Source organism: Takifugu rubripes, chromosome 22 (genome assembly GCF_901000725.2).
Source record: "Takifugu rubripes chromosome 22, fTakRub1.2, whole genome shotgun sequence".
Lineage (NCBI taxonomy): Eukaryota > Metazoa > Chordata > Actinopteri > Tetraodontiformes > Tetraodontidae > Takifugu > Takifugu rubripes.
This window is the reverse complement of record NC_042306.1, coordinates 6,321,541-6,342,149: the sequence shown is the minus strand read 5'-3', so window position 1 is coordinate 6,342,149 and position 20,609 is coordinate 6,321,541. Positions and strand designations below refer to the sequence as shown.

The window sequence follows — 20,609 nt, the reverse complement described above, 5'->3', positions numbered from 1 at the left end:
TCTGCTGGAGGAAACCAACTGACTCAAGTAATGAAATGAAGCCATTTCTAAAGCTGTCATTTATAACGTCCATATGGATATTAAAGTCTCCAATGATAATGACTTTTTCCGTTCTAAGGACCAAGTCAGATAAGAAATCAGAGAACTCAGACAGGAACTCTGAATGTGGCCCAGCAGGGGGCCGATATACAACTACAAACAGAAGTGGCTTTTCTGTCCTCCAGTTCAGATGAGTGATGCCAAGAGTCAGGCTTTCAAATGAACTGAAGCTATGTTTTGGTCTGGGATTAATTAATAACTTGGAGTGATAGATTGCTGCCACTCCCCCTCCTCGACCAGTAACACGTGGAATATGATAATTAAGATGGGTAGGAGGAGTAGATTCATTTAAGCTCACATACTCCTCCTGAAGCCAGGTCTCAGTAAGACAAAATAAATCAATGTGATGATCCGCTATCAGGTCGTGCACTAACAGGGATTTACACAAAAGAGATCTAATATTTAACAGTCCACACTTAATTGTGATATTAGTTTCTGCAACTTGTGCTTCAGTATTAATTTTAATAAGATTTTGGTGATTGACCGCTCCCCCACTCTGTGCTTGGTGAACTTTTAACCGTGGAACAGAGACTACCTCTAGTGTTAAATATGTTATTGTTGGTGGGTGAGGGTTCTAAGGAAGCAGCAGAGAGGTGTGTAAGACTACAACTCTGCATCCTGGTCTGGACCCTGGATTGTCAGGTCACTTTGGGTCTAATAAAATTAGCCAGATTACTAGAAATGAGAGAAGCACCATCTCGCGTGGGATGGACACCGTCTCTCCTAATCAGACCAGGTTTTCCCCAAAAGGTGCTCCAATTGTCTATAAAGGCCACCTGGTTATCGGGGCACCACCGTGACAGCCAGCGACGAAGCGATGACATGCGGCTAAACATCTCATCGCTGGCCAGATTGGGGAGGGGACCAGAGAATGCTACGGAGTCCGACATCGTTTTTGCGTAGTTACACACCGACTTCAAGTTAATTTTAGTGACCTCCGACTGACGAAGCCGGGTGTCGTTGGCTCCGACGTGAATAATCACTTTACCAAATTTACGATTACCTCTCGCCAGCAGCCATAAATTTGCTTCTATGTCGCCCGCTCTGGCCCCCGGAATGCACCTAACTATGGTCACTGGAGTCGGCTTCACGTGGCGCAAAACAGAGTCGCCAATTACCAGGGTCGGTTTCTCAGCGGGTGTGTCGCCGAGTGGGGAAAAGCGGTTAGCCACGGGAAGCGGTTGGTGGTGCACCGCGGGCCTTTGTTTTGGGCTACGCTTCCTACGAACCGTCACCCAGCCGCCCTGGCTAGCCGGCTGCTCGGCTGCTGCCGGGGGACCGCTAGCTGTAGCTACGCTAGGCGGCTCCGCAGCAGCTAGCTTACCCTGGCTACATGACGCAACTCCAGCTAACTCCAAACTGCGGAACCGCGTCTCAAGCTCGCTAAGTCTTGCCTCCATAGCCATAAATAAACTACACTTTCTACACCTATTCCCTTCACTAAGGGAGGCAGAGGAGTAACTAAACATTTCGCACTCTGAACAGACAAAGACACCGGGTGAAACAGACGGTGAGGCCATGCTAACGCTAGTGATCGGCGAAGCCCTGTATTTGTTTAATATGGGTTGTTTCTCACTGTTGATATCGGGTGACTAGAATGTCTCAAGTGTTCAAAATTTTAAGTAAAGTGAATACAACACACCAAGTGTTCAATATTAAGTGAATACAACACACCAAGTGTTCAATATTAAGTGAATACGGCACCCCGTGCACAATGCAACCAACGAACGATAGAGGAGACAGGAAGTGACGCAATACTCACGCAACCAATCAGGTACAAAGGAAGTTTTGGACCAAGTAGCTGGAACTTTTACAGGTGATCAAAAACCCATTTCATCTCCTCTATGAATCTAGTGTAATCATTCATTAGCTCCTGGTGTTGTGGGGAGATAGCTACAGACCAGGCGGCGGCCTGTCTGGTGAGTAAACTCATAATGAAGGCTACTTTAACTTGAGGGGTGGAATAAGTGAGAGGTTGCTGAGTAAACACTAACTGGCACTGGTGCAGAAACTGGGCGCATGTCCCTAAATCTCCTGAGTACCTGCCTGGTATGGGGATATAGGGCTCTTGTGCTGTAGAGCTGGGTTGGTCGGCAGGCTGTCGGCTGGACGTGACTCGGCGGTGTTTGGGGAGCAGGTAAGTCGTTCATCCAGAGCCGCCAGCTGTCTGCTGAGTTGGAAGATGACGGCCGTGATTCGCTGCATGTACTCCGACATTTGGCGCAGAGCCGACTCCACCTGGTTAACTCGTGCCGCTTGCGCGGAAAGTGTTTGCTTCAAAAGGTCCGACTCTCCTGGGTCCATGCTGGCCGGATTGTTCTGTTACATGCGAGTTAAGGAGGTCAGGACCCAGATGCAGAGTGCCAAACAAAAGGTTCTTTATTGACAAAAATCCAAACGATCAAACCAAGTAACAACAAAACTCTAAGAAAGTAGAAATAGAAAAGCGAACGAAAAATCACCATAAAATGGGGAAAAAAAACATCGAGGAAAAGTACAACTGAAGGCAGTGACTAGGCACTGGAAAAACTTACTACTCGAGAGAATAAGCGAGGCGAAGGGCTGGTGATCTCTGGGAGCGGACGCTAGGTACTGAAGCATGAGCAACAATCCAGCACTGGAGACAAAGAGTAGCCAATTTAGGCGGAACGAGTTGCAGGTGCGCCAGAGGAGATCGGCCAGCTAAATGCTGCTCCTTCAGGTAGAGGGGGAGGTGAGAAGTCTGAGTGACAACCAGAAAACCGAACCACAACTAGGAAGATTTTAAGTCTAATCTTAAACGTAGAGATAGAGTCAGCTTCCCGTACCTGGACAAGGAGCTGGTTCCACATTTAAATTTAAGGTCATAAATAACTACCTGTGACAATGATCAGTGAGATCATTTCTGCTGAAGGATAATCTCAAATAAAGAAACTTACATAGAGAATTCTATAAAAAAAAATACAACAAAAGAAATTGATTATAAAGTCACATTCACTCAAGTGCAGACAAAATACATAATAAAACTGATTACCAGTACTTAGAAAAGCTGTTCTAAATTTCTTAGTTGTGTTATGGAAAAATAATGTTACAATTTAAAAAAATCAAGGTACATGGGGGAAGGAGATGGAATACAATGTTTTATTTTATCTTGATTTTACCATTCTGTTAAATGAATGAACAAATATCAAATCTAAACATAAACAGTATACACACATGTAATAGATACAATAATTTTAAAAAAGAATTTCAGTATGGTGCCCAGAATGTTTTATACTCACCCAGTTCTTTGTTCACCTGTATATCTGCCTCTGAAATATTTTCAAATCCAAGCTGAAATCCTTTACAGTGTGTGGATAAGGCTGTGTCAACAGTGCCAATTGTAAATAATAATGTGTCTTTGCCTAAATACATTAATACTAAAGCCTACATAGGTCTTTAAAGCCTCCATTAGCAATGAATCATACAAATTGGATATAGTTTAAATTTTCTTGGCAGTTTTCAAGGTAAAGCCTTTTGTTTTTTATGATCAGTTAAAAGTTTGGTAAAATTGTTAAAACACCTAGAGGTGTTATGACACATATTTCTTTCCACCGCTCAACCTAGCAGAACCTCTAATCATCATACCAGGAGATAAATTCTCTACTAGGTATAATCTGAGTAAAACGTGCTCAAATTGGTCTTCTATAGTGGAGCACAGAAGCGCAATAAAACATAAACTGCCACCACACAAGTACACAGACATGCATCATTGTAAACACACACAAAAGACCGATGTAATTGCATTGTAATGCACAAGTGGCTGCTGCATTGTTTGATTCATTCCTCAGGTGAAAATTCTTTAGTTATTTGTCTTTTGTCACCCACTGAAAAAAAAGTAAAAAATGGCCCATCTTATTGAGACATTTTGCCTGGAGACTGTACAACACAGCACATGACTCGGCTTGGACTGGTTTCATCCTGGGTTGCTCTACATGTGTTCTTGGACCAGCTGAACACTCCTTGTGGCCATAATAGCAGATGAATGGAAGAGAGAGAGGTATGTTATCGCTCACTCACAGGCACACATGCATACAACATATATACACTACCTAATAGATGAATATTTAATAAGGTATATATAAATGTGTGTGTGTGTGTGTGTGTGTGTGTGTGTGTGTATGTATATGAACAAAATCCACAAATTGCTTCCAGTGGATCTCAAAAAATACAAATGATACATATTTAGAGGATATCCATACTGTATATATCCAAAGTGCCACAAAAAAGCAACAAAACTGCTACACAGCATGTGATGACAGAATTTGTGTCATCATGAATTTGGATGAATGAAAACTTTGCTTTCCTGTCATCAGCTAGATCTTTTATGTAAAAACATGTTCTAAATCTTAATTTGGAATCTGGTTGGTTAATTGACTATGTTGAATCAGTGAGGAAATGCTGTGGAAATGATTCTATTCTATAATGTTATATCCACTATTGACCTTGGATGTGCAAAGTCCTGTTCGATTAAACAAATGGCCAGTTTAAGTTTAGTGTTGACACACTTTGTGTTAGGAGTTATCTTTTGTGTTTCCCATTCCCCCTCCCTTCTGTTTCTTGTCAGTCTTATTTCTGTGTGTTTATTTCCAGGCTCTGCGAGGCTGCTTCCCTGTTCACACCCATCATAGGATCTATGCACCTGCAACTCATCTCCGGACAATCATCTACACCTGCCTCCTGTTTTAAATGACTGGTCCACACTTCCATATTTGCCAATTTGTTGTTCTTCCCTCAGTGGTAACAGTTCAGATCAAATACTCTTAGTAACTCGTGTTTTTGGTAATTCTGATTCTCGTACACTGTGCCTGTTTTTTGTTTGCAGCTCTCTAACTCTGTCACCTGATCCTGCCCGTCTCAGGCAGGATCACTGTGGATTTTTTTTTTATTTTGTGACTTGCTGGTCTTAAAACTGACAGCTTTCAGTGAAATAAGCTACACCGGATTCAGTCGTGTGTGTCTGCCTTTGGGGTTCAGTTCCTGTCTGCCAATCCTAACAGTTTGATGTCAAAAATGTAAAAGATAAGGCTAGAATAACCAAAATTTCTGTTGTTACCTTGTGTAAAGATGGAACTCCCTTATTCAGAGTGGTATGGGATGAATGCCTGAGCAGTGGTCAGTGATACTATAAATACTGACTGAACTAAATTATGCCTGGTCAATTACAAATACCAAAACTGATGCGGAACACAAGACAACAATTGTGAGACATAAAATAACAGCAAATTTATGTAGCAGCCTACAAAATGACACACTTACATATACATGTACAAATTATCATATGAACATGAAACAGCTTTCATTTTTGATATGTTAAATTATAATTCAACACGCTTCTTGCTTTCAGAATAAACAGCTTAAAGCTAGCTGGTACTCATTCTTCATCCATCCTTTTGAATGCCAACAATGAAAAAAGGCAGTCTGGTTGACAGAAGCCACAAAGTTTTGTGCCATGGAAAAACATTGAGAACATTTATATGTTTTGCTGTGTACTGTGCAAAGCAGCTATTCAAATGATCTACTTTAAATCTGCATCATTTAAAAACAATATCACTCTCATCAAAGAATGCTGATTATTTTGTTATCGCATATAAATCAAAATGTGATTTTCATCTAAAATGCTAAAGTTTTGGTCCAACATCACCTATAAAAAATACTACAAAATGAATGCCTTTTTAGGCACATCAGCATAAATATGAAAAAAACAAAAATAATTCTTACTGCTCAAATGAAGGAAACCAATACATTTTGATGTGATGTAAGGGCAGGGAAGGTATGTTTTTCAACAAACTGCAGAAATTAATCAAACAATAAACTTACAATACAATGAAAGCATTGTATTGACCTTAAATTAAATGGTAAAAATGCATCCCATTCGATCGAAGTAAATGTTCATTGGTCACATCGACTACTCAGTCTAAATCAAAAAAGCCAAAATTGATTTAAAGCCCAAGCTGCCCCTAGCAAATATGTTTTCAGTGAATGCATGTGTGGCTACCACTTAAAGCCCTCCTTGCATGGAGTAAAAAAATTAACAGTAAGATTCTATAAAGAAAAGAAATGTTACTTCTTGTTTTTATCTTCCAAATACTCTCCTTGGTTGTGTATCTTGCATTGTTGTGCTAGCACAAAAACACCATTCAATGTAAGTGAAGAAAAGGTCAGCTCAAAGTATTTCATAATTTATTTGTATTTTGTGTGTACAGTATTGCTGTTGAGTGCTGCATATGTTTTCACTACTAAGTGCTATGTTGTTGTTTTTTTTTTAAATCTACTAGTTTCAAAAAGAAATCAATACTTTTGTACAAGTTGCTTTTTAAACAAATTCTGATAAACATAAGTTTAGAATTTTTCAATGTTTTTGAATTTTTCTGCACATTAAACCTGCTTCAAAAAGAAAGTTAAAATGCATGTATGTCACTCATACATGAGTCTGCATCCTCTGTGTTTGTCTTTGGGAATAATCAGAGGGTGGGGATGAATAGGAAGAGCGAGTAGAGCTTCCGTATTGTACCAGTCCTGTCTCAGGACTTTGTTGGCCTAGCCCAGTCCCTTGTCCTGTTGAATACCTCTCATATGCTGGTCCTTCCTTTATAGAAGGGGCAAAGGCCATGCGATAACTGGTGTATTGTGATGAATATCCATAGTTATCACAAGACATTTGATTGGAGCTATCAAGCAGGCCACAGTCTCCAGGATAATCTCCTGGTGATTGATGGGCTGGATTTGGAGTTGTTTTCTGAATATGCGCTGTCCTGGAGAAGGTGTTGAACTGGGCATAAGTGGCATGGGATATCCTGGAAGGGGGACGGGGGTCATAACACCCTGCTCTTGAACCTGGAACTATGCTGGGAGGAACAGCACCACTGGTTGCAGCTGATGGTCCACTAGCACACGTTTGCCTACTTGCGTGGTTTGGCGAGCGAAACTCTCCTTGGTAGTGTATGGTTCTGGACTGGGGTCGTACTTCATCATGGGTGGTGGCATGAACATTGTAGTAGCCATTGGTTGGATCCTGTGATTAGAGGAGAAGGCAATTTAGTCTCATCACCTTCACTTTTCAGTAAGTTAGTTGGTACAGTTTGATTTCTATCAAATCTTAATTGTGATTTATTTAATCTTGTTAACTAATTTTCCTTTCACAAATTTCCTTTAGCTATCTATATTTTTTGGGCCAAAATATAGAATTGTGGAACCTGACTTGATTTCTTAACCATTAAATTAGTATTGAGCTACTAGATGATATTGTTGGTAATGGTGTGATGCGGTTAATGCAAAAATGTAATGGTGCTGAATAAAATGTGTGCACAGACTCAGGGCATAATCAGTTTCTAATACAAAGAGCAAAGACCTCACCTGACATTTGGTACAATCAGTGTGGATTTAGCCAAATTGTAATACCCTGCATTTGTCGACGTGAATATTTTTAGTCACAGGAATGATCAGGGGGCCACAAAACAGTGTATGTGATATTGCTGTGAAAACTGAATTATTAACTGCTGCTTGATGTTCATGGTGAAACTGAAATGATTAAAGGGTTGATGAAATGTGATGTTCTATATGAAGGATAAATAATTTTGTTTTCACAAAACAGGGAAATCTAACCTTGAGCTCATACTCCTCCCTGGTGTTATTCTCGCTGCTGATGTCCGGCTTCAGTTCCATATTGTGTTTGAATGGCTGAGTGGAGGGAGAGAGGGAAACAGAGGGCAGAAACTAAACCATCAAACAACGAAACACACACATGAAAAGAGGGAGGGTAAGAAAGCAAAAGAGGGAGGGGAGAGGAGAACACAGTTTCAGGTTTTCATCCCAAGATAATGGAAGTTGAGAACAACTATTTACTGGCTTGGTGATTAGATTCTCTGTGACTCCCAGAGGTAAACTATGTGCAAATATTATGGATGCTGTTGTCTATATAATTTTTTGATAGCATGTTCTTGTGCTTTGTTTTGAGACCTTGCCATTTTGTCAGTACGTTTTAAGTGGCCCAACAGCTCCTCTCCACAGTCCTCTAGTGAGTCAGATAGAGGTCTACTCACAGAATACATGGCCTTGACCATTCGGGTTGTTGTGGAGACATCAGCTACTTCCTCCTCCAAGCTTGGAGTCTCCTTGTTTACTGTTTTTACCTTAATATTCGGTTTACCAAGGGTGATGGCTCGCTGACCTAGAAGAAAAGAATTGTACTGCTAATTGTTAAAGAAAGGAAAAATATGAGTCCAAGAAATATTGTTTTGTGTCCAGAGCCTTTTTAAAAAAAACAAAAAACTACTTCAACAGGTAAGAAACGCAAACAGTAGCGATATTGCTGTCTAGTGGAAAGTTAATGCCATCTATTGGTAAATGATTATGTTCAACACCCCCACAGTTTAACAATACATTTAAAAGTCTCCAAATAAGATTACAGACCTGTACTCTTCTGCACACACACAAAAACAATTTTTTAAACGACAAAAAAATTCAATTTTTGTCTACATGCTTAAAATTGTAAAAAAGAAAAGAAAGAAAAAATCAGTTAAACTTGTATTCGAAAACATTTTTTTCATTTACAGCAATTTTTTTCAGGAGATCTTTTTCACGTCTTCAGACCTGCTGTGATCAGGCAGCATTCAGCATTCACCTTTCAAGCATAAATATTTACTCCAGAAATCCACTTTTAACAAGGTAAAGTCCAATCTGTGCCCTAAGATAAACAAACGGTTTTGTCCGCTTTCATGTCATTTGTTGGACAATATTGCAATTTGATTTGTCTATTCTGCACACATTCATGGACATAGTGGTGGCAAATGTCTGTATGTTTAGAGTGGTCTGCAGGATTCTTGGCAATTGTGCTGGCACCTCACTTTTCCTCCAGATCCACATAAACAGCAAGAATCTCAAGGTCTTATCTTGATCACAGGGATCCAATGTGCTCTGTTAAAATCCAATTTCCATCGAGAATGCAGTGAAAGCCTTGCTCCAGCAGCGTGGGGACTGCTTCAGGCCATAGATTGTTTTTATTTCAATTGGCACACTAGGTGTTCCTGTCCAGGTTTAATGTAACCCTATGGTTGCTTCATATAAATTTCTTCTTTGAGGTGCCCATTAAGGTGCACATGTACCACGTATCCCTTCTTCCCTTAGTGATGAAGACTTCATGAGCTTCTTAACTGATAAAGTTCTAGCTATCAGAGAGAAAGCTAACCAGGCCATCCCAACAACTGGACCATCACCAGATGTGCTGACTGTGGGAACATACAGGTTCTCCAACGAGCCCTTAAACTCCTTCACCCCTATATATTTTTCTGAGGCGTCATCGCTAATTCAGAAATCCAAGACCACCACGTGTTTTTTAGATCCCATCCCAACACACCTGTTGAAGGATGTTTTACCATTGATAGGCAGTTCGATCCTGGACCAGATCAATTGTTCTTTAGTGACAGGTTATGTACCCCGGTCATACAAGTTGGCAGTGATTAAGCCGTTGCTTAAAAAACCATCACTGGATCCCGATGTCTTAGTAAATTATAGGCCAATATCCAACCTTCCTTTTATCTCTAAAGTTCTAGAGAAGGTGGTGGTGACTCAGTTACTGGAGCACCTGCAGAGGAACAGCCTGTTTGAGATGTTTCAGTCAGGCTTTAGAGCTCACCACAGCACAGAAACAGCACTTCTTAAAGTCACTAATGATCTTCTCATAGCTTCCGATCATGGACTGGTCTCTATGTTGGTTCTGCTGGACCTCAGTGCTGCTTTTCATACAGTTGATCACAGCATCTTGTTACATAGACTGGAACATGTGATTGGGATTAAAGGGACAGCACTAGACTGGTTTAGATCATATTTATCTGATAGATACCAGTTTGCTCATGTCCATGGTGTTCCCTCCTCATACAGTAGGGTTAGCCATGGAGTTCCACAAGGTTCTGTACTTGGACCAATCCTTTTCACCTTGTACATGCTTCCCTTAGATAACATTATCATTAGGTTAACATCTTAGCTATGCTGTTATAGGCCAAGGCTGCCAGGGTCCAGAAACATGATCACCTGACAGGCCTCTGTCACCCTACTGGGTCATGGTTTCCTCTCCTCTCCTCTCCTCTCCTCTCCTCTCCTCTCCTCTCCTCTCCTCTCCTCTCCTCTCCTCTCCTCTCCTCATCAAGTAGACTAGTTATGCTGATTCTTGTGTAGTTTTTCTGCTTCTCCCCCCCTTCTGTATTCATTTACAGGTATCGCCGCCTTCGGAGCTGCATGATGACCTCCGGCCCCGCTGACCCACTCGGCCGACGGCTTGCATAAATAGTATATTTTTGTATGTGTTTCTGTGCTCTGTGCCCGTCCTCTCCTCTCCTCTCCTCTCCTCTCCTCTCCTCTCCTCTCCTCTCCTCTCCTCTCCTCTCCTCTCCTCTCCTCTCCTCTCCTCTCTATTCTATCTACCTGTCCGCCCCCCTCTCCTCTCTCTCTACCCAGCTGGCCATCAGCAGGAGGGTCCCCCTACATGAGCCTGGTCCTGCTCAAGGTTTCTTCCTGTTAAGGGGGAGTTTTTCCTTGCCACTGTTGCTTGTTGTTGGTCAGGCCCTGGGATTCTGTAAATCGCCTAGAAACAATTTTGATTGTAACAGACGCTGTATAAATAAAGATTGATTGGTTGTTTGGGTGACTGACTGACTGACTGACTGACTCACTGATTGATTGATTGATTGATTGGGTGGCGGTTATATGACAGATTGAAATATCTGAATATTCAAAAATGTTTGAATTAAATAATGTAAAGCTGAGAAGGAAAAATTAATATACAAAGTAGATGAACAAAAAGCTGACACATTGTGCATGCATGCCACATTTGTGCACTCACTGCCTTTACGTTGATGGTACAAGAAGGCAAGCACAAATAGAAACATAAGCAGTACTATGCAGGAGCCAACTGTACCACCAGCGATAATTCCTACTGGAACGATATCTGAAATAAACATAAGCAGAAGAGTGTTCAGAGTGGAGGGACAGCTGTGGATTCTTGGTTACATAAAACTGCATTGGTATTTTGCTGTTTAAACACAAATCCACATCATAGATATTGTTTTTTCATACCTGTCTCTTCCAATGTGATAATCATGGTGCCAGGTCCAAATGAGTTCCAGGCAGTGCAGTTGTACGGAGAATGGAAATCAGACTCCATGACGTTGTTGATGGTTAGGGTGGAGATGACTGCTCCACCCTCCGATGGAGGTTTGCTCTGCTCCACTGTGTAACGCTCCATTAGTGTACCTTTTTCCTTGTCCCATACATTTTCCTTCCATGCCCAAACCTGAAATATGTTCAAAAATTGTGAGCAGGAATGCTAAAACAGTATTGAGATTACTGCCACCTTTCAAAATAGTAATTTCCTCACCCCCTTTGTTGAATTATGAATTAAATGCTATTAACCACATTTTAGGCTAGCGGAGTTCAATTTCAGAACCCTGACCTGGCCAGACCTTTTCTAAAATTCTTTAAGAAATCACTTTTCTGACAAATTGAAGTGAAGATCTTGAAAAGATCTAAAGAAAATTCAACAAATAACAAAATAATTGAAAATTTTCTGGAAATGATAAAAAGCCATTTCTAAATGTGTGGGATTAAAGTAAACCACAGTCAGAGCCATTAATCTCTGTCTCTGACAATATATGACAAAATAATGGGAGTGATTGAGCTAGTCCCTTTGAGAGTGCAGTGGTGTCCTGGTATCCGTGGATTCCTAGTTGATCATACAAGGCAAAAAGCTGAGACTGGACATTTTTCCTTTGGTTGCTGTGCAGGGTCTCTGGCTCCTGCAGGCCAATGCCGCCCTAGTACCTACTCTGTGACCATTTCTGCCCTGGTCAGAGAGCTTGTACATCTCTGGCCATTTGGTGGAGTGGGTGGCACAAAAAGAAGTTGATGGAACAAAGCACATAGTGGTTGCACTTGTCGGAACAATGGCTCGAACACATCTACCAAAGACTCTTTGGTGTTTGTCCCCTGTGTGTCATTATGTGTGTCTTGTTTTCCCCCAGGCAGAGCTGAGCTGTGACCAGGCCTTTTCCCGCCACCATATCTGCGCTGCTGTGGCTCATATCTCTGCAGCTGTGTCTCATCAGGTCTCTTCGTCGCAGCTGTGGCTCACCATCTCATCAGCCGCTAGTTAAAAGCTGTCTCTTCGTCTCTTCCCTGTGCTCGCCGCTAGTTTAGTGAGAGACTGCTACTGGTGTGTTGTGTGTTTTTGTACACTAAATTCCAGAGGTGCAGTTTGCCTCCACTAGTTTCCATACTTCTGTTGCCACAATGCACATGAAGCTGACGTTGTACAGTCAATGGGTCTGTAGTTCATAGCTGTTGTCAAACCCTGAATGGGATTTAAAAAAACCTGCGTAACATCCAAACAATATACCAAGTATTGTGCCAAATGAATGAGGTCTTATCAAAATGATGCCATAATCAAAGCTTAAGGGCCAACAAAATATTACAAAGGTGCACAACTTATATATATGCAACATACATATGTATGTGTATATATATATATATATATATATCTATGTGTGTGTGTGTGTGTGTGTGTGTGTGTGTGTGTGTGTGTGTGTGTGTGTGTATATATATATATATATTTATTTATATATATATATATATATTTCTTTTTTTTTATTTTTTTTTTAAACTCTTCCTCGCCCTCCTGGGCGGTGCCTCCTTCCTTCAGACTTGGGTCCTCTACCAGAGGCCTGGGAGTCTGAGGGTTCTGCGCAGGATCATAGCTGTTCTTCGGACTGCGCTCTTCTGGACAGAGAAGAGTCCCAATCACACTGTTGCCTTCATGCCCCACATTCTCTCCATCTCCTCCTTCAGCCCTTGGTACTTCTCCAGCTTCTCGCGTTCCTTCTTCTTGATGTTGCTATCACTCGGGATTGCTACATCTATCACCACCACTGTCTTCTGGTGTTTATCCACCACCACTATGTCAGGCTGGATCTGGAAGTCCCACAGGATCTTGGCCTGCTTGTTCTCCAGCACTTTTGGGGGTGTCTCCCACCTGGATCCTGGGACCTCCAGTCCATACTCAGTGCAAATGTTCCTGTACACTATGCCAGCCACCTGGTTATACCGCTCCATGTATGCCTTGCCTGCTAGCATCTTGCACCCTGCTGTGATGTGCTGGACTGTCTCAGGGGCGTCTGCACCTGGGGTCTTGTCTGGTATGGTAGACACTGGCCTCTATTGCTCTGGTGCTCAGGGCCTGTTCTTGTGCAGCCATGAGAAGTGCCTCTGTGCTGTCTTTCAGTCCGGCCTTTGTCAGCCACTGGTATGTTTTTTTTTATATCAGCCACTTTCTCAATTTGTCGGTGGTACATGCATGGGCTTGTCCTTCCATGATAGCCCCTCAGGTTCCTCCTCCTTGGTGGGCTTTTGTTGCCTGAGTCATTCACTCAGCAGTGGGTCAGGGGGGCCATCTTCTTGATGTACTATCGGAGGCTTGTTGTTTCCTCCTGGACAGTAGTTCGGACACTTACTAGTCCTCGGCCCCCTTCCTTTCGATTTGTGTACAGCCTCAGGATACTGGACTTAGGGTGAAACCCTCCGTGCATGGTGAAGAGCTTCCTTGTCTTGATGTCAGTGGCTTGTATCTCTTCCAGTGGCCAGGGTATTATGACAGCAGGGTATCTGATTACTGGCAGGGCGTAGGTGTTTAAGGCCTGGATCTTATGCTTACCATTCAGCTGACTTTTCAGGACCTGCCTTAACCTCTGTACATATTTGGCTGTGGTTGACCTCCTAGCTGCCTCCTCATGGTTAACATTTGCCTGCAGGATCCCCAGGTATTTGTAACTGTCCTGCACATCTGCGATGTTTCCTTCAGGTAGTTCAACCCCATCAGTTTTGATCAGTTTTTGATCACCTTTCCTCTTCTAGATATCATCCACCCACATTTGTTCTTCCTGGTAACGTATTGCGTCACTTCCTGCCTCCTCAATCATTCGTTGGTTGCATTGTGCACGGGGTGTTGTATTCACTTAATATTGAACACTTGGTGTGTTGTATTCACTTTACTTAAAATTTGAACACTTGGGACATTCTAGTCACCTGATAACAACAGTGAGAAACAACCCATTTTAAACAAATACAGGGCTTCACCGATTATTAGCGTTAGCATGGCCTCACCGTCTGTTTCACCCGGTGTCTTTGTCTGTTCAGCGTGTGAAGTGTTTAGTTACTCCTCTGCCTCCCTTAGTGAAGGGAATAGGTGCAGAAAGTAGAGTTTATTTACGGCTATGGAGGCGAGACTTGGCGAGCTTGAGATGCAGTTCCGCAGCTTGGAGTTAGCTGGAGTTGCGTCAGGTAGCCAGGAGAAGCTAGCTGCTGCGGAGCTGCCTAGCGTAGCTTCAGCTAGCGGTCCCCCGGCAGCAGCCGACTAGCCAGGGCGACTGGGTGACGGTTCGCAGGAAGCGTAGCCCAAAACAAAGGCCCATGGTGCACCACCAACCGCTTCCCGTGGCTAACCGTTTTTCCCCACTCTGCGACACACCCACTGAGAAACCGACCCTGGTAACTGGCGACTGTTTTGCGCTACGTGAAGCCGACTCCAGCGACCATAGTCAAGTGCATTCCGGGGGCCAGAGCAGGCAACATAGAAGCAAATTTACGGCTGCTGGCGAGACGTAAACGTAAATTTGGTAAAGTCATTATTCACGTCGGAGCCAACGACACCGGCTTCGTCAGTCAGAGGTCACCAAAATTAACTTGGAGTTGGTGTGCAACTACGTAAAAACAATGTCGAACTCTGGAGCATTCTCTGGTCCCCTCCCCAATCTGGCCAGCGATGAAATGTTTAGCCGCATGTCGTCGCTTTGGCGCTGGCTGTCACGGTGGTGCCCCGAAAACCAGGTGGCCTTTATAGACAATTGGAGGACTTTTTGGGGAAAACCTGGTCTGATTAGGAGAGACGATGTCAATCCCACACGGGATGGCGCCTCTCTCATTTCTAGTAATTTGGCTAATTTTATTAGACCCAAAGTGACCTGACAATCCAGGGTCCAGACCAGGATGCAGAGTTGTAGTCTTAGACACATCTCTGCTGTTTCCATAGAACCCTCATCCACCAACAATAACATATTTAACACTATAGTCTCTGTTCCACGGTTAAAAGTTCACCAAGCACAGAGCAGGGGAGCGGTCAATCACCATAATCTTATTAAAATTAATACTTAAGCACAAGTTGGAGAAACTAATATCACAATTAAGTGTGGACTCTTAAATATTAGACCTTTTGTGTAAATCCCTGTTAGTACACGACCTGATAGCGGATCATCACATTGATTTATTTTGTCTTACTGAGACCTGGCTTCAGGAGGAGGAGTATGTTAGCTTAAATGAATCTACTCCTCCTACCCATCTTAATTATCATATTCCTCGTGCTACTGGTCGAGGAGGGGGAGTGGCAGCAATCTATCACTCCAAGTTATTAATTAATCCTAGACCAAAATATGGCTCCAGTTCATTTGAAAGCCTGACTCTTGGCATCACACATATGAACTGGAAGACATATCCATGTAGACGTTGTAAATGACAGCTTTATAAATGGCTTCATTTCATTACTTGAGTCAGTTGGTTTCCTCCAGCAGATAAACCAACCAACTCAAAGCTTCAATCACACCCTAGATCTAGTTCTGACTTATGGTGTTAAGGTAGAACATGTGTCAGTGTTCCCTCAGAACCCACTCCTGTCAGACTATTATTTGATCACTTTCACATTTATGATTAAGGATTCTTCCTCACAGCACAGCTCACAGCACAGTCTTACTATAGCAGATGTCTTTCAGATAATGCTGTAGCTAAGTTTAAGGAAGTGATCCCTGTGCTAATCCCAGGACCACTGTGTATTTCCCCAGGGATAAATCATTATAACCTTAGCCCTGCTGAGGTTGACTCTATTGCTGAAGGTGCAGCAACCTCACTGAGAATCACGCTTGATTCTGTTGCCCCCCTGAAAAAGAAAATAGTAAATCAGAGGAGGTGTGCCCCCTGGTATAATTCACATATCAGGACCCTCAAGCAGAAAGTGTGAAGACTGGAAAGGAAGTGGCATTCTTGTAAAATAGATAGCTATCATGTAGCCTGGAAAGACTGTCTATTAGTTTACAAAAAGGCCCGTCGCAAGGCTAGAACAGCTTATTTCTCTTCTTTGAGGAAAATAAGAGCAACCCCAGGTTTCTTTTCAGCACTGTGGCCAAACTAACTAAGAGTCACAGTGTTTTAGATCCACGTATCCCTTCTTCCCTTAGTGGTGAAGACTTCATGAGTTTCTTCACTGATAAAGTTCAAGCTATCAGTGAGAAAGCTAACCAGGCCATCCCAACAACTGGACCATCACCAGATGTGCTGACTGTGGGAACATACAGGTTTTCCAACGAGCCCTTAAACTCCTTCACCCCTATATATTTTTCTGAGGCGTCTTCGCTAATTCAGAAATCCAAGTTCACCACGTGTTTTTTAGGATGTTTTACCATTGATAGGCAGTTCTATCCTGGATCAGATCAATTGTTCTTTAGTGACAGGTTATGTACCCCGGTCTTACAAAGTGGCAGTGATTAAACCCTTGCTTAAAAAAACATCACTGGATCCTGATGTGTTAGCAAACTATAGGCCGATATCCAACCTTCCTTTTATCTGTAAAATTCTTGAGAAGGTTGTGGTGACTCAGTTACTGGAGCACCTGCAGAGAAACAGCCTGTTTGAGATGTTTCAATCAGGCTTTAGAATTCATCACAGCACAGAAACGGCACTTCTTAAAGTTACTAGATAGACTGGACCTCTGATTGGGATTAAAGGGACAGCACTAGACTGGTTGAGATCATATTTATCTGATAGATACCAGTTTGCTCATGTCCATGGTGTTCCCTCCTCATAAAGTAGGGTTAGCCACGGAGTTCCTCAAGGTTCTGTACTTGGACCAATCCTCTTCACCTTGTATATGCGTCCCTTAGGGAACATTATTCGGCAGCATGGGATAAATTTTCATTGTTATGCTGATGACACTCAGCTTTATTTATCCACGAAACCAGAGGAGACAGAGAAGTTAGTGAAGATCCAGAACTGTCTTAAAGACATAAAGTCCTTGATGTCTTCAAATTTCCTCCTCCTTAACCCAGGAAAAACTGAGGTCAGGGTGTTTAGTCCTAAACCTCTCAGGGATAGATTAGATCATATGATCACCCTAGATTGTGACGGGTATGGTATGGACCCAAGTGCAGTACAAAACAGGCAACAAACTGATGATCCGTTAACAGGTTTATTAACTGTAATCTGGCAAACAAAGAACAGTTCGATGGCGGGGCAGTGGACTTGGTCGAGGCAGGCAAAAAGTCAGTAACCGGGGAGGCAGAATCAGGCAAACAATCCAGAGGGAGACTGGCTGAGCTCGTGGTCAAGACAGAAGACAGAGTTAATTTACCGGGGGTCAGGCAGAACAGGCAGGTCATAAACAGGCAGGGTCGATTCCGGGAAGACAGGCAGGTAAACGCTGGAAGGTCATGCATAGCAGAGACAATCTGGCACCGAGTGAGTGTGAGGCTGGAGAATATACAGTATACTGGTAGGTGAACTGATTGATGAGTGAGGGCAGGTGTGTGATCAGTGACTGAGGGCAGGTGTGTGATCAGTGACTGAGGGCAGGTGTGTGATCAGAGGGTGTGGTGTGAGCAGGAGAGTGGAAAAGAACTGAGTCCATGGGCTGGAGCAGGGTGTGACAGAACCCCACCCCTCAAGGGACGGCTCCCGACGTCCCCAAAAAGTCCCATGAGCCAGGGTGGGAGGAGAGGGAAACTGGAAGGCGGGTTAGAATTCCTGAGAGGAGGACAAGGTCACCTGCAGATCTCGTGTCTGCGACCGGGAATCCTCCTCTGGCTCAGGAGCTGGAGCAGCAGTAGGGCCGACAGCACGCACCCCTCGGCAAGGAAAGCCCCCGACCATGCTGTGAGAGGGCTGATCTGGATTCTGCCGATGAAAGTCACGGAGGAGCTGTCGGTCCAAAATGTGACGAGCAGGAACCCAAGATCTCTCTTCTGGGCCATACCCCTCCCAGTCAACGAGATACTGAAGGCCCCTGCCACGAACACGGGAGCGGATGATGCGGCGCACAGCATAGGTGAGTCCCCCATCAATGAAGCGAGGCGGAGGTGGTGGAGGAGCAGCAGGCATCAGAGGGCTCTCTTGGACAGGCTTGACCTTGGACACATGGAAGGTTGGGTGAACCCTCATGGACCGGGGAAGCGTGAGCCCGACTGCCACCGGATTGATGACTCTTTTGACGGGGAATGGTCCAATGAACTTGGGAGCCAGCTTGTTGGACTCCACCCGCAGTGGAAGATCCCAGGTGGAGGGCCAGACCTTCTGGCCCACCTGATATTCTGGAGCTTGGCAACAACGATGGTTGGCAGCAGAGGAGTAGCGGCCAGCAGTCTTCAGGAGGGAGGCTCTAACTCGGGCCCAGGTCCGATGACAGCGATGGAGGAAGGCTTGAACTGAAGGGCAAGAGGCCTCCTTCTCCAGGGCTGGGAAGAGGGGTGGCTGATACCCATAAGCACTGAAAAGGAGACAGGCCTGTGGCAGAGCCTGTCAAAGTGTTGTGAGCATATTCCACCCACAACAGCTGCTGGGACCAGGAAGATGGATTCTGGGACACAGTACACCGAAGGGCTGTTTCCATTTGTTGGTTCACCCTTTCAGTCTGGCCATTGGATTGAGGATGGAACCCTGATGACAGACCCGGCGTGGCTCCCAGCAATCTGCAGAATACCTGCCAGAACTCGGAAGAGAACTGGGGTCCCCTGTCTGAGACCACATCCACAGGAATTCCATGGAGACGGAAGACATGGTCGAGGAGTAGTTGGGCAGTCTCCTTAGCTGATGGGAGCTTGAGTAAGGGGACGAAGTGAGCCATCTTGGAGAAGCGATCCACGATTGTAAGTATGGCCGTCTTCCCCTCAGATGGTGGCAGACCAGTGACAAAGTCTAAAGGAATGTGTGACCAGGGATGATGCGGCACAGGAAGTGGCTGTAGAAGACCGGACGGGGCCTGACGAGAAGACTTGTTCTGGTTGCAGGTAGGGCAGACGTTGACATATTTCCGGGTGTCCTCCTCTAACGAGGGCCACCAGAAGCGTTGCTTCTCCCTGAAACTGGCGTGACAAAGCGTCTGGTTTGACATTGCGGGAGCCGGGTCTGTAGGAGAGGGAGAAATCAAACCTGGTGAAGAAGAGGGCCCATCGTGCCTGTCGGGAGTTGAGTCTCTTAGCAGTCCGGATGTATTCCAGGTTTTTGTGATCTGTCCAAACTAAGAAGGGCTGCTTAGTCCCCTCAAGCCAGTGTCGCCACTCCTCTAGGGCCAGCTTGACAGCCAGAAGCTCCCGATTGCCAATGTCGTAATTTCTCTCGGCCGGTGAAAGACGCCGAGAGAAGAAAGCACATGGATGGAGTTTCTGGTCACCTGCTGCTCGCTGAGACAGGACTGCACCCACTCCAACATCGGAAGCATCCACCTCCACAACAAACTGTCGTTCAATCTCCGGGACCTGGAGGATGGGTGCTGAGCTGAACCGGTTCTTCAGGGTCTGGAAAGCAGAGTCTGCAGCGTGGGACCAGCGGAAGGGACTCTTGGGGGAGGTCAACATGGTGAGGGGAGCAGCAATGGAGCTATAGTTCCGGATGAAGCGTTGATAAAAGTTTGCAAAACCCAGGAAACGCTGCAGTTGCTTACGGGTCTCCGGAACTGGCCAGGACTTTACCGCCTCCACCATAGCAGGATCCATCTCCAAGCGTCCCTCGGCCACAATGTAGCCAAGAAAGGCCACCGACTGGGTGTGGAACTCGCATTTCTCAACCTTGACGAACAGCGAATTCTCCAGGAGACGCAACACCGTCCTGACATGGTGAACGTGATCCTCAAGGCAGGTGGAGAAGATAAGAATGTCGTCCAAGTAGACAAACACATATTTGTTGATCATGTCCCGGAGGACATCATTCACCAAGGCTTGGAAGACAGCGGGGGCATTGGTGAGACCGAATGGCATCACCAAATACTCATAATGTCCAGTGGGGGTGTTGAAGGCCGTCTTCCACTCGTCCCCCTCCCTGATGCGTACAAGGTGGTAGGCATTACGAAGGTCAAGCTTGGTGAAGATCTTGGCCCCTTGAAGTAGCTCATAGGCAGAGGAAATGAGTGGTAGGGGGTACCGGTTCTTGACTGTGATGTCGTTGAGACCCCGGTAATCGATGCAAGGGCGCAGGGTCTTGTCCTTCTTGTCCACAAAAAAGAATCCTGCCCCTGCAGGTGATGAAGAAGGGCGTATGATTCCTGCAGCCAGGGAGTCATTAATATAGCCCTCCATGGCCTCCCGCTCTGGACCAGACAGAGAGTAGAGGCGCCCCTTAGGAGGTGACGTGCTAGGCTTCAGATCAATACCGCAGTCGTAAGGGCGGTGGGGGGGGGGGGGGGGCAGCGAGGCAGC

At 44.5% G+C, this 20,609-nt stretch overlaps 1 protein-coding gene across 6 annotated transcripts in view; it reads right to left on the bottom strand.

The window, feature by feature from the left end:
* Window positions 1-4,994: 4,994 nt before the first annotated feature.
* LOC101075268 (kin of IRRE-like protein 1) overlaps window positions 4,995-20,609 on the bottom strand; it is an 81,676-nt gene continuing 66,061 nt past the window's right edge. For 4 of the 6 annotated variants that reach the window (XM_029830575.1, XM_029830576.1, XM_029830574.1 and 1 more), the window contains 5 exons: window positions 11,188-11,404; window positions 10,955-11,059; window positions 8,160-8,287; window positions 7,723-7,833; window positions 4,995-7,132 (listed from right to left, as the gene is read on the bottom strand). In XM_029830575.1, coding sequence (XP_029686435.1) covers window positions 6,539-7,132; window positions 7,723-7,833; window positions 8,160-8,287; window positions 10,955-11,059; window positions 11,188-11,404 — 1,155 coding nt within the window. In that variant the 3' untranslated portion in view covers window positions 4,995-6,538. The remainder of the gene's footprint in view (window positions 7,133-7,722; window positions 7,834-8,159; window positions 8,288-10,954; window positions 11,060-11,187; window positions 11,405-20,609) is intronic. The other 2 variants (XM_029830572.1, XM_029830573.1) reach the window with 2 other exon arrangements.